General features: G+C 49.3%; 1 protein-coding gene across 6 annotated transcripts in view; it reads left to right on the top strand.

Annotated features, from left to right (window-relative positions):
• Window positions 1-8,659: 8,659 nt before the first annotated feature.
• The window catches only part of CASP7 (caspase 7), a 31,173-nt gene continuing 26,058 nt past the window's right edge, over window positions 8,660-13,774 (top strand). The window contains exon 1 of one of the 6 annotated variants that reach the window (XM_057531469.1): window positions 8,660-8,683. Coding sequence is in view for 1 of the 6 variants with exons in the window: in XM_057531468.1 (XP_057387451.1) it covers window positions 9,388-9,426 (39 nt within the window). In the remaining 5 variants the exon portion in view is untranslated. The other 5 variants (XM_007173115.3, XM_057531470.1, XM_057531468.1 and 2 more) reach the window with 5 other exon arrangements.

Below are 13,774 nucleotides of genomic sequence, written 5' to 3'. Positions count from 1 at the left end.
ATCACATAAGTGAAATAAGACAAAGAAAAAGATAAATACCATATGATATCACTTATATGTGGAATCTAAAATACAACACAGGGCTTCCCTGGTGGCGCAGTGGTTGAGAATCCGCCTGCCAACGCAGGGGATACGGGTTCGAGCCCTGGTGTGGGAAGATCCCACATGCCGCGGAGCAACTGGGCCCGTGAGCCACAACTACTGAGCCTGCGCGTCTGGAGCCTATGCTCTGCAACAAGAGAGGCCGCGACAGTGAAAGGCCAGCGCACCGCGATGAAGAGTGGCCCCCGCTCGCCGCAACTAGAGAAAGCCCTCGCACAGAAACGAAGACCCAACACAGCCAAAAATAAATAAATTAATTAATTTTTAAAAATCCTTTAAAATACAACACAAATGAACATATCTATGAAACAAAAAAAGACTCAGACATAGAGAATAGACTTGTGGTTGCCAAGGGGAAGGGGGGTAGGAGTGGAAAAGACTGGAAGTTGGGGATTAGCAGAGGCAAACTATTATATATAGGATGGATAAACAAGGTCCTACTGTATAGCACAGGGAACTATATTCAATATCCTGGTGGACAAACCATAAAGGAAAATAATATGAAAAATATATATGTATATATATGTGTAACTGAGTCACTTTGCTGTACAGCAGAAATTAACATAACATTGTAAATCAACTACAATTCAATAAAACTTAAAAAATAAATAAAGATGTTTATAAGAGTAGGATGGCAAACTTATTAAGATATCAATTGGTGTGTAGCTTCTGCAAGAATGCAAAACTAAGAACAGATGAGAACTCTTTGAATGCCGGCTTCTGTATGTTATCCTGGACCGTTCCAAGAAGTCCTTGGCTTCCAGGTCTTGCTCAGTCCCTTGCCTCCCAGGCTTGAAAGGGAGCAGCTTGAAGACAAGCTCTCTTCTTGGCTTTGTGAAGCCCCTCATTGCCTTCAGGGGTCTACCTATATGTCACTTAAAACAGACCTTCCAGAAACAACTTACAAAAGATAGCACCACACGTGTCCCACTCCTCAGCTCACTGCCTTCTATGACCCCCCCGCTGCTTTATGCTCTTCACAGCGGTTACCACCACCTGACCCCTTAAATCTTACTATATCTACGTTTAAAAATTATCCGTCTCCTCCATCAAAATATGAGTTCCATCAAAATAGGATCCTTGGTCCTTGTTGTCCTGTCTGTATCCCCAGTGCCTAGAACAAGGTCTGATATGGAAAAGGTGCTCAACAAGTATTTATCAAATCAAAGAAATCAACTTAATACCCACACCAAAATACCTACAGGGGACAGAGGTGAAGCCATAGGTCACAGGCCCCATCTGAACCACTCCTTTGCCCCAGCAATTTGTCATGAGGCAATCAGTACCCGGCACTGCCAAATATTATGATTTTTCCAGAAAAGCCAGATATCTGCATCTGCACCTGAAATTCTCTCTTTTGTAAAACACTGGGAATAAAACAATAAAACAGAAACATGGGCAGTACTTAGACGGCAGGCTACCAATTAGTGATCTGTGCCCTAAAGAAAAGGCTCTGAGGAAACTCTGCTGGAGGGACCCCAGGTAGGGCAGAGAGAAATCAGTAGTGCTTTTGTGTTGTGTTGGGAGAACCAGGGGGAGGAGGCCACAGAGCAAGGGAAGAAGAGCAGCGTTGCCATGACACTAAGGAGAGGGTGCAGTGTGAGTTTCCCCACAGATGGAGAGTGGGCACAGTGCTGCCTTCTCAGCATGGGAAGGAGGCTCTACGTAGGGGCTCTAGACCCAGGAAGACTCCCAGGCTGAAACGTGACACAAGGCAGCCTGAACAAAGGGGAACAGCAAAGGCAGAGAACTAAGACCTATAGGTTCCCCAAACGTTTTGCTCTGTGTGGGATTTCTCCAGCCTTACCTGGACCTGGGCTGGAAGCCCCAGTAATCACAGAGAAAGAACTCTGCCCCCATCCAGAGGGATGAGGAATCACAGCCAGATTTCCTTTAAAGAAAAAAACTACCTAACACTTCTCTAAGTTTGTGATTGCATCGCTGCTACAAGTTCTCGGTCACCCTTGTGAAAACAAGGATGACCCAAATGAAAGATGTTAAATGTGACTCCTACCATCAGTTCTGCTTTTAAAAGGCACTTATTACGTATCAGAAATAGTGAGGAAAAACAACCCCGCAGAATTGGAAATGGGACAGTTTAAGGACCTAAAATGAACCCTTGTTGCTGGCAAGAGACACAGAGCCCTCATCTGCTTGATAGACCTTGTGGATGGTCTTCCCTGTGTCCAGCCGACCCCTCTCACATCCAGTAGAGCCCCTCCCCCTTGTCACAGTGATTACATGAGGACCTCCGAGCCTTAGCCAATGAGCACACATGCTCTTCTGGCCCCCCGCATCGGTTCAGACAATGTGTGTTAGCCTGGGTTCCCAAAAAAACAGAACCTGGGGCAAAGGCTTATGTGCAAGGACTTTATTCAGAAGTATGGTCCCAGGGAGCAGAAGTAAGAAGGCAGGAAATGGAGGGGGGAGAGTCAACACGAGGGTCCTTTCCCAGAGAAGCCACTGGACACTGGATGTCTTGGTCTCTACCTTCCAAGACGCCACACAAACAACTGCTACCCAGGAACGTCTGCTAGAGGAAGGAAGCGGAAAGGAAGTATCTGTTGGCCCCTGTCTCCCGTTGGTGAAAGTTTGGCCCCATTGGGTTTTAACTCCCCTACACATCCATGCTGTGTATGCACCCAGGGAGACCCACAGCATCTTATGCCTCAATAGCAACAGGGGAAGAAAGCAAGAGCAGCAACAGTGAAGATGGCCAGGGCCCATACAGAGCTAGCTGCCACCGCCCAGGCTGGACTGGCATACATGGGCAAAGGTCTAAGACAGGTGAGGCTAAGTGGATGGAAAGTGGCTCCTGAGAGGTGTCTGATACATTGTCCAATCAGCAGAGAGCCCAGGACTCGGGCTTGGTGATGGTGAGCCAGAGCCAGACCCTGTAAAGGCTTGTTAATCCTTGATCTGGATGCTTTTGCCAACAGTGTCCCATATTGCTTTGGCTCATTTTTTTTTTTTTTTAAGTCTTGACTCATAGGGAGATTGTGATCAATGAAAAACCCCACATTTTGTTTCACATCAATGACTATCATGTTCAGTATACAGGCGATCGATTTCCTTTTGGAACTTAAATGTAGCACTCATTTCTCTCTTTTAAACTGCATCCTGTTGATGGTGGCCCCATTGCTTCAGCCGGTCAACATCTTTTTGTATCTTGGTTCTGTCCTCGAGACTATGAGGTAATTCTTCCCAGCTCTGAATCATTTCCAGTGCCCTCCAGGGCCATGGATGCCAAATGGTTTTGAAATTACAGAGAGATGACAAATGTGAAGTAACAAGAAAGCTACCAAAGCCTTCACTCCGTCATCGTCACTCTGGTTAGATTGGGCTTGCTCCTCCCGTGCTGGGGGTGCGTGCCTCCCTTAGTCTAGGTTCTCCCAAAAGTGGAGCTTGAGATGAGCACTTGGCCGCAGGTGCTTGCTTTGGGCGGTGATCCCACAAGGCAGGAGTGAGGGTTTGAGGTGAGTGAGCCAGAGAAGGAAGAGTCAATAAGGGCCCATCCTGATCTAATTACCACTGTGGGCAACTAGGGCTCAATCTTGCTAGGGACCCTCTGAGGAATCGTGTAGAATGTGCCCCCAAACCGTCCCACTGAAGGACAGGAGGCTGGGACACTTATCCACCCAATTCTCACCTCCCATCGGCTGCAAGTACTCTCAGGGGCAATAACTCCCTACACCTCTAGGGTACACCCTCAGCACTAGCTGAACAGACTTCTACGGCTTTGGAGGAAGCCCAGAGGCAGAGGAGCAGAGAGGTGCTACTGCAGGAACTTAAGGAGGTCCTGGTGCCACCCAAGGAGCTATTGGTGAGCCGAGGGGCTGTGGCATAGGGTAGCCCAAGGGTCAATCACTCAAGGAAACTGATTGTGCTAAGGGTAAAGGAAAGTGTTTGTATGAGGTACACCATGAACTCCCACTGTCCTCCTTTCCAGCTGATGGTGTCAATTCTGTTCCATCCTTCCTCTCCTCTGCACTGTGCAAGATGTGACCAATACTTGGGGTGGAAAATTAATGAAGCGAGGGCTTGTCTCTAGCTGTCATGCTTTCCCAGGTCAGAATTCCCACCCCTATCCCTTTATGCCTGGGGGAATTTGTTGGGGGTGACCACATGCGTTTAGACAGGGGCAGAATAAAGTTCCATGGGCACCCGTTGATGACTTCAGAGTCATGTTCCTCCATGCAGTCATGAGGTCTGTGCACTAGATGGTGGTGACCATAGTTAGGCAAGTATATTTCCTCACCTTGGGGAAGCCTGAACTTCTGCTGTGGTCGCCTTTCCCTGGACCAAAGGACCACAACACACACTGTGGGCGGGGGGGAGCTTTCCCTCTGAATCAAGAAATGGATATTCCCAACTGCTGAAGGCCACAGAGTCAGAGAGGAGGCAGCCCTTGGATTCAGGATACATAGGTCTAGCTTCCTGGGTCCAGTCAGGAGAGAGAAACCACCCAGTAATCTGAACAGGGAAAGGTTGATACATCAAATGATTAACTATAACAGGGGATTGTAATATCAAGAGTAAGAAGTAGGGGCTTCCCTGGTGGCGCAGTGGTTGAGAATCTGCCTGCCAATAATGCAGGGGACACGGGTTCGAGCCCTGGTCTGGGAAGATCCCACATGCCGCGGAGCAACTGGGCCCGTGAGCCACAATTACTGAGCCTGCGCTTCTGGAGCCTGTGCTCCGCAACAAGAGAGGCCACGATAGTGAGAGGCCCGCGCACCGCGATGAAGAGTGGCCCCCGCTTGCCACAACTAGAGAAAGCCCTCGCACAGAAACGAAGACCCAACACAGCCATAAATAAATAAACAAATACTTTAAAAAAAAAAAAAGAGTAAGAAGTAAAGAGAACTTAAAAAAATACAGCTATTACAGACATAGCACACTTGCAGATAACATATGTATTAGTTTGCTACGGCTGCCATACAAAGCGCCACAGACTGGGTGGCTTAAACAACAGAAATTTACCTTCTCACAGTTCTGGAGGCTGGAAGTCTGAAATCAAAGTGTCAGCACGGTTGATTTCTTCTAAGGCCTCTCTCCTTGGCTTGTAGATGGTCGTCTTCACTCTGTGTGTATCTGTGTCCTAATTTCTTCTTATAAGGACATCAGTCATATTCAATTAGGGCCTACCCTAATGATCTCATTTTACCTCTTTAAAAATTCTATCTCTGGGCTTCCCTGGTGGCCCAGTGGTTGAGAATCTGCCTGCCAATGCAGAAGACACGGGTTCGAGCCCTGGTCTGGGAAGATCCCACATGCCGCGGAGCAACTAGGCCCGTGAGCCACAACTACTGAGCCTGCGCGTCTGGAGCTTGTGCTCCGCAACAAGAGAGACCGCGACAGTGAGAGGCCCGCGCACCGCGATGAAGAGTGGCCCCCGCTCGCCGTAACTGGAGAAAGCCCTCGCACAGAAACGAAGACCCAACACAGCCAAAAATAAATAAAATAAATTAATTAATTAATTAAAAAAAAAAACTCTATCTCCAAATAAAGTCACATTCCTTGGTACTGGTGGTTAGGATTTCAACATACGAATTTGGAGGCAGGAGACACAATCCACTCCAGAACAACGTAACATGACATAACTTAACTTGTCACTGCCCTTAGAGGGCCTAAAGAAGAGACTCCTCACCCTCTCCCCACCCCAGGGCTGTGACCCAAACCTTACTGGAGAGAGCACATTCATGGCTTACTAGATGCAGGGAAGTTATTATGGGGCTGTGCCAGTGAAACTTGCTAGAACACTGTCCTCTAGAACTTTCTGGAAATCTACCCTCTAGATGCCAGAGAGAGCTGTTCATGGGGAGTTGTCTCAATGGAGGCACCCTGCTACTAAATCACCTGAAGGGGGTGCCAGGGAAGCTGCTAGCTGCTGGGTGCTGCTGGCCAGCAGGCACAGCTGGGCGCTGGAGAAGCCACGTGTGGTATAGGAACTTGAGACGCCACTCCTTCTGCATGAGCCCGATTCCTCAAAAGCATGGCAGACACACCAGAACCAGGGAGCAAAAGCTTTACTTCCTGCAATCTTTCTCCAGCGCCCCCTACTGGCAAAGCTGAACATGGGGCCACACGCAAAGGGCCCGCTTCCATTTTCACAGAACAGACCGGGGAGCTTAGAGGCAGTGGTTAATAGGTACAGCGTCAATTCCTCCTTCCAGGGAATTCTGCCTGGACCCTGAGCTTCCCACTCACCACTCTCCCCCTTTGCAGAAGTCTGCTGATGCCTCAGACAGAGTCTGGGTTTGGGCCTGTGAGTCCTAAGAGTGGCATTTCTGTTATTCAAGGGATTATCCTTCAGTGGAGTCCTGTACGAAGCCATAGCCTGGCCTGAGCTGTCCTGTGAACAGCTGGAGAAGCAATCACCGGTGGCACCCTTTGGGGGTGCAGTGCCCGCAGGGCGAGGGTGGGACTGCAGAGCTTGGCAAGATTAGCAGCAGCAGCCTGGTGACCAGAGCAGAGGGCTGGAGGCAAGGTCCAGAGGGACCAGCCCAGGAGCACCCATGAGGCCAGCCCTTGGGAAACCATCTCAATAATGGAGTCGGCGATTTTTCTAGGGTGAAGAGGAAGACTCATGCTCTACTCATGTGAGTTTGGAAAGGAAGCAGAAAACAGTGATATGGGCCAAGGCTGGAGAAACACAGGAAATACAATTAGAAGAGACTATCATTTGGATCTAAAGGGTCAGTACAATTATTATAGAGGAAAAGTTCAAAATTGTTTCTTCCCTTTCACATATCTACGATTTTATTTGTTGGTACAGTGATAATCCAGCCTCGGAGCAATACATTTGGAGTTCCCATGCCAGTCTACACTATAGAACTGAAAAAAGAAAGTTTTCCTTCAAACCATCTTTCTACCTGAGCCAGCAATGAATTCCTGTGTGCAACACATTTTAACAATTGCATGATATAATTTATGGTAGAACCTTCTTGTGGATGAAAAATTCATTATTTGTCTAGGCAACCTGATCCTGGTTCTTCTACTAGAAAGCTTGTGATGTTGGCAACCTCTCTGAGCCTCAGATTCTTTATCTATAATATGAGCAGAGAGATTAGTTGTTAAGGCTCCTCCACATCTAACACTGTTTCATCATATTTCAGGAATAACTTGCAAAAACAATTTCATAAATCAGATAAATTAAAGAGTAATTTATTTGCCTTACTAATAGGATTTTTCATTTCTCACGTGATTCACAATTGAATTCCTGCAAAAAGTAAATTATCTTTGTGTCTACAATAATTTAGTTTGCCTGATATTTTGCAAATATGGGTATTTTTTTAAGCGTAAATTTATTATTTTTAAAATTTATTTATTTATTTATCTACGGCTGCATTGAGTCTTCGTTGCAGTGTGCAGGCTTCTCATTGCAGTGGCTTCTCTTGTTGCAGAGCATGGGCTCTAGGCGCACGGGCTTCAGTAGGGCTTAGTTGTTCTGCGGCATGTGGTATCTTCCTGGACCAGGGCTCGAACCCCTGTCCCCTGCATTGGCAGGCAGATTCTTAACCACTGCACTACCAGGGAAGTCCTGCAAATATGGGTATTAAAGAGAGTAGTGCAGCCTGTCTTAGTCTGTTTTGGCTGCTATGACAAAATACCACAGACTGAGTAGCTTATAAACAACAGAAATCTATTCTTCACAGCTCTGGAGGCTAGAAGGCCAAGATCAGGGTGCCAGTATGGCTGGGTTCTAGTCAAAGCCCTCTTTGGGTTGCAGACTGCAATTTCTCTCTGTGGTGGAAAAGGCCGGGGAGCTCTGTCTGGTCTCCTTTACAAAGGCACTAATCCCATTCACCAGGGCTCCACCCTCAAGATTTAAGCACCTCCCAAAGGCCTTACCTCCTAATGCCATCACTTTAGCGATTAAGTTTCAACATACGAATTGGGGGGTGGGAGTGGCACAAAAGGTCAGCCTATAGCGCAGCCATAGTGGACATAGTGTAACTGCCTGTTTAAAATATTCAGGAATTCAGTATTCTGGCAGAAGTTAATAAATTATAATTACTCCCTTACCCTTGCCTGGGACCAGTCTTTCTTAAACCAAGAAAGTGTCCTTACCTGGTGAGATTTTACGGACAATATTGAAGTCTCAGTCCCAGAGGAGAGCAAATAAAAGACAAGATGTGGTTCTTGCCCGATGTCACACCACGAAGGTTCACTCCTTTCACTCAAGGCGTTGATAGTTTCACAGCCAACATCTCTGGTGTGAATAAAACTGTAATTTCTCCTCAGCTATTTACACCTCAGTGTGACTGTGTTCATTAGCTGGTCCCCTGAGGAGTCTCGGAGAGCAAGGCCTTGGAGGCCTCAGGTTGAAAAAGGACAAATGTGGGAGGGTGCGTGGGTGTTGCGGGTGTGGGAGACGCCGGGGTGAAGTGGTGTTGGGGGGACCCACTGACTCTCCCGCATTAGACCAAGTCACGGCCACGTACCCAGTGGCTGACACATGGGGGCGCTCAATAAATAGTCCATGAATGATTCTGGCGCTACATCCAGGCCAGCAGGCGGTGTTAAGCACTGGGGACGCGCTCTGCAGGAAACGGAGTTAGCGTCCTGCTGCCCAAGGGTGAGAAAGGCGCGCCAGGGACTGGAAGCAAGTTCTGGAAGGCGGGAGACCACGGCGGCTCCCAGCGCGGGCCCCTGGGAGACGGTAGCTCTTGCAGATGTGGGCGCCCAGTCCCCCGAGGGCTGCAACCCGCGCATACTGGGGTCAGGGTCTGGCGGGGGAGGCGCCTTCGGGCCTTGGGAACTGGGTGCCGGAGCTGGTGTGGAAGCCGAAGTCCAGGTGAAGACCGGGGCAGCAGCGGGAGGTCAGGAGCGGGGGCCTCCGACGAGCGCCCCATCGTCCAGAGCCGCGAAGCCGGCAGGGCGCGCTCTTCAGTTCGCCTGGATGGGGAGGCCGCGTGCGGCGGGTTTGCGGAGCGCGCTCTCCGGGTCACTTGGAGCGCGGTCTTAGAGCTCCGCAAACTTTGCCCAGCACGCTCTCCGGTGCCCGCGGCCAGCTTTGCCGAGGGCGCCCTCAGGCGATGGCGCGCGCGACAGTTGGCCGGCTGGGCTGGGCGCGCTCTCCCCGAAGGGGCGCGCGGCGGCCTGCTGGTCTTGCGCGCGGCCGACTTTGCGGAGCGCGGGGTTCCGGGCCGGAGGCGGCGTCCGCAGCCCCGCCTGCCCGGTCCGTTTCCAGCCCCGGGCGACTCCTCCCCTGGCCGCGTAGGGGCTTTTACTTTCGCTTTCGTTCGAGCAGCCGCAGACCCTCTCGGCGGAGAGACGGAGATGGCCGCCAGCTCTGGCCTCCCGATCGTCGAGGGAACGGTAACTTTGGCCCCTGCCTCCGCCGGCGCCTCTTCCGCCCGCCGCCGCGCTTCTGCCCTGCCTTCCCCTGCCTCCTTCCTCCCTTCCCACCGAGCGCAGTCGGTGGGGGCCCGGTCCCTTCGGGCTAAGCGGCCCCGACGGCCGGCGCTCAACTTCGGAGGAGAAGGCTCTCCGCCACCCACACCATCGCCTGCTTTTCTCAGCTTGTCCTCTCTTCCATTCTGGTCCCCGGGCTTGGGACACCCGGTACTGTTCGGGATTTGGAAAAGAAGGAGGGGTGGATTTAGGAGGGCGGGAGGGGTTCGTTCTCTCGCCTCCTTGCCCGTCAGCTGTGGGGCCTTGGCCCTCTCTGTGCTTGTCTGTGAAATGGGGTTAGTGGTGGGCCCGGGCTGACGGTTGCTGCGACGATGGAATGAGGTGATTGTGGTGCATAGCCGTGCATCTGTCAGGGCTTAGCAGGCTACACGTAAGCCGCTGTCATCTTCGTTCAGGTACCCTTGTGCACGGCTCTCGAAGATTCCTTGAGGAAGTGGAAGAAGGCAGGACTCTCAGGCTGCAGCCTTTCACAATTGTATTCAACTTCGCCTTTTGGGGGGCAGTAAAATTATATGTGGGTGATTCTGAGTCATTCCCAGCCTTTTCCCTTGAACTCCTGGGCTGGCCAAGGACGTGGCCCTAACCTTAGTTTACTTACAGGCTATTTCCTCCTTTAGGGCCTATGGCCTGACCTTCATCCCAGGTAGCCCGTCACCGCCTAGGTTCATAATCCACTTCTGCTTCCTCTTAGCTCTGTGGCTTTGGGCAGGTTACTTAACCTCTCTGAGAAAACTGAAGTTTCTTCTGCAGTACAGCCTCCTAGCAGTGTCGTGAGCATCAGGGGACAGTGGAGTACTTCAGTGCCCAGCAGGACCCCCTCCCCCTCCAGGTGCTGGAGGTGAGCGGTGGAGGTCCCCTGGGCTGCTTCTCTTTGAGCCTTTTAGGAAGATTGTCTTCACTGGGGCACAAGTGAGGCACAAGTTGTATTATGTCACTTTTCAGGGGAAGCAGCTGCAATGAAATTCAGACAGTAGCTGGGAACTGATTTCCTACCAGATCTGTACCAGTCGCCTATTAAGCATGTATAGAAATAATCACTAGAGGAACTTTTTTTTCAGTCTCCACAAAAGCTGTTTAAAATATTAATGTGATTTTAAAATACCAGTGAGGGTTTACAGTTGAATGTTGTCTTAGTCTTGAGTTCTGTGGGCAGTGGTGATAACAGGGACTACTTATTGAACGTTTAGACACCTGCTTAGCATTTTACATGCATTGCTCCATTCATCCTCATAGCCACGTGTGACTTAGGCATCACCATTTTCCCATTTTACAGATGACGAAACTCAGGAGAGGTTGATGTAAACCCCTGGAGGCACTGATTTAAACCCCTGGTCTGTGGTTCACCATAACTGGGTTCTCAACCGCCCTCCTAGGTCCCTTTGGTTCTGTGGTCTGTCCCATATCAACAATTTATTCGGGGCCCTGAAAGATTAAAAATTTTTAAGTACATTTCAGTTGTGACATTTATAAAGAAATTTTGAGTGCCTACCATGTACCTGACACTTTTCTATAACTGGAACTATAAAAGGATGATTAAGATAATCTACAAATAAGAGTCCTAGTGGACAATAGTAAGAGTAATAATAATAATCAGCAGAGTGCTTACAGAGAGTGCCTGACACTGTTAATGCTTCATGTGTATTATATATTCATTTATTTAAAGAGAAGATAGATGTTTTTAACAATTGAAACAATTGAATAAGCAATATTCCCTTGAATGGATGACTGCTCTTTGCAGCCTGAAGCATTACAGAGGGGACGAATACAAGAAAATAACGCCAGGCATGCCCTCTCCAAGTAGAGCAGACTGAGATAGGCCTGAAATGTCTTGGGCTGTGAAGATAAGCAGAAATAAAAGATCAACACCAAGTCTTGGCTTGACTGATATGATGTGACCAAGGTCAGGCTCCCCACTCGGTCACCACTCTCGTTCTGGGTGAACTTGATTTCACCCAGAAATTAAGCCCAGTCTCATAGGAATAAGAAAGTCACTGAATGTTTAGCCTTACAGATTTAAGAGTAAAGCCCTAGCACTGACTCGTTTTAGACGCACACTCTGGCAACTTGTTAGAAGGGACTCTTGCTGCCCTCCTAGACGGTAAACAGCACCAACCCAGAAATATGCTGTAGGTTTCACACAGAAGACCCTTCTGGCCTAGTGTTTGCAGAGAAAGTTCTGGAGATCCTCCCACCACTGAGCCATAGAAATCAGCCTGTCGCTAAGTCCAAAGCTCCCTCCAAAAATCTGGGAGGGATGCGGGATTCAAGCTGAGCCCCTCCGTCGATGGAGCATGTCAGGTGTTTAACGGGCATGCAGTTCCCTGTGCCTCCCTCACTTCCACCCTCTCTGCTTCCCCTTCTCAGACCTCAGGTCAAACATTTCCTCCCCTGAGAACCCTTCCTAATTCCTCTAGGGCTAGGTCAGGTCCCCTACTGTGGCCACAAGTTGTTCATCCTCATGGCACTGATCACGGTTGTGCGTCAACATTTGTGCTGTTTATCAGTGCCCGTCTCTCAACAAGGCAGGACCAGGTCAGGTGTCTCCCCGGCTCCTAGCACACACCTGGTGCCTTGGACTTCCAGGAAATTATATCTGTATATAATGGTCACATTGTTATATCATCATACTTCCTAGATTCGGTCTTTAAGATTAGCCTTAGCAAAAGACTCAAGGTTTCAACACCACATGTCGAATTTAGTGTCTTTTTCTGGTGGATTTTGTATAATATTAACTTGTTAATTTTGAAAATACTTCCGTGCTTTGCTAATAACAATCCACAGTGAAAAGTAACTAAGTCTGTATAAAGGAAATGAAATAAAAATGACTGAGTGTTTTCTGCACGCGTGGACTTAACGCTCATCTCCTCTGGGGATGGGTTATCTCTGTGTTCAAGAAGCATTTTGGGTCCTAATCAGAAAAATCTTACTGCCTCACAACTGGAAACAGGTTGGTGGCTATGATGGGGGGTTCACGATGTGTTGAGGAACAAGATAGCCATCGGACTTCTCATTGTCTTTGTAAAGATCCGGCTGCAGGATTCTCCCTTCCTCTCACTTCTCTCTTCACTGCCCAGCTCACCCCTAAATAAGCTGCAAGGTGACATGATAATGCCTCTCGGGACTCAAGGACACAAGGTTGGCGTTTTGCCATCTTGGATACCTCCCCCCAGTTGGATTCCTTCTGCCCACCTCCAAAAGTCATTGCTTGTGCTCTGGGGCACAGGTATTCTGTGAGATAGATGCCATCTTGTTTTCCAGCGGTGTGAAAACATCCCTGGGTGAGCCTGACGGGAACACAGACCTGCAGCTGCCAACCTGGCCCACTGTGCGATTGCTCAGAGATAGAGATGGGCAGGAATTAGAGTCTGGAGAGGTTTCCCTTTGTTACTGAAGGCCAGTCCCTTTACGGGAAAGGACACAGGACTTGGTTTAGGAGAAACAACTCAAGGCTCTGCTTCTGACCAGCTGTGTCACTTAGCTAATTCTCTTCCCTCAGGGCGTTGATTTCTTCCAGCTTCCCATTCAATTAACATTTATCTAGCAAATGATTTTTTTTTAATAAATTTATTTTATTTATTTTTACTTTTGGCTGAGTTGGGTCTTCGTTGCTGTGCACAGACTTTCTCTAGTTGCGGCGAGCGGGGGCTACTCTTCGTTGCAGTGCACGGGCTCCTCATTGCGGTGGCTTGTCTTGTTGCGGAGCACGGGCTCTAGGCGCGCGGGCTTCAATAGATGTGGCACGCGGGCTCAGTAGTTGTGGCTTGCGGGCTCTAGAGCACAGGCTCAGTAGTTGTGGCGCACGGGCATAGTTGCTCCATGGCATGTGGGATCTTCCCGGACCAGGGCTCGAACCCCTGTCCCCTGCATTGGCCTGCAGATTCTTAACCACTGCACCACCAGGGAAGCCCGATCTAGCAAATACTTTTTGTGTGCCAGGGGCCTCTGCCATGATGAACTTACATTGTCGTGTTTGAACCAAGCAATAAGTAGAGTGCAAGTAAACAAGATAAATAGAAGGGCTGTAGAGGGACTGGGGGAAGGGAGGGAGTTGGTGAGGTAGGTGTAATCCAGGAGGACCTCCTGCAAAGGTGCCATTAAACTGAATTCTCAAGGTTGAGAACTAGCCAGCTGGGCAAAGATGGCCTGCCCAGCAAACATTTGGGTGGTGACTACCAGAAAGGGAGAACCAGAAGCCCTGATGGAGCCTGAAATAAGCATAGCGGGCCCAAGGATGCTAGGAGGCTGGGAGGCC

Source organism: Balaenoptera acutorostrata, chromosome 16 (assembly GCF_949987535.1).
Source record: "Balaenoptera acutorostrata chromosome 16, mBalAcu1.1, whole genome shotgun sequence".
Lineage (NCBI taxonomy): Eukaryota > Metazoa > Chordata > Mammalia > Artiodactyla > Balaenopteridae > Balaenoptera > Balaenoptera acutorostrata.
The sequence above is the reverse complement of the archived record's forward strand: the minus strand, read 5'-3'. Positions and strand labels throughout refer to the sequence as shown.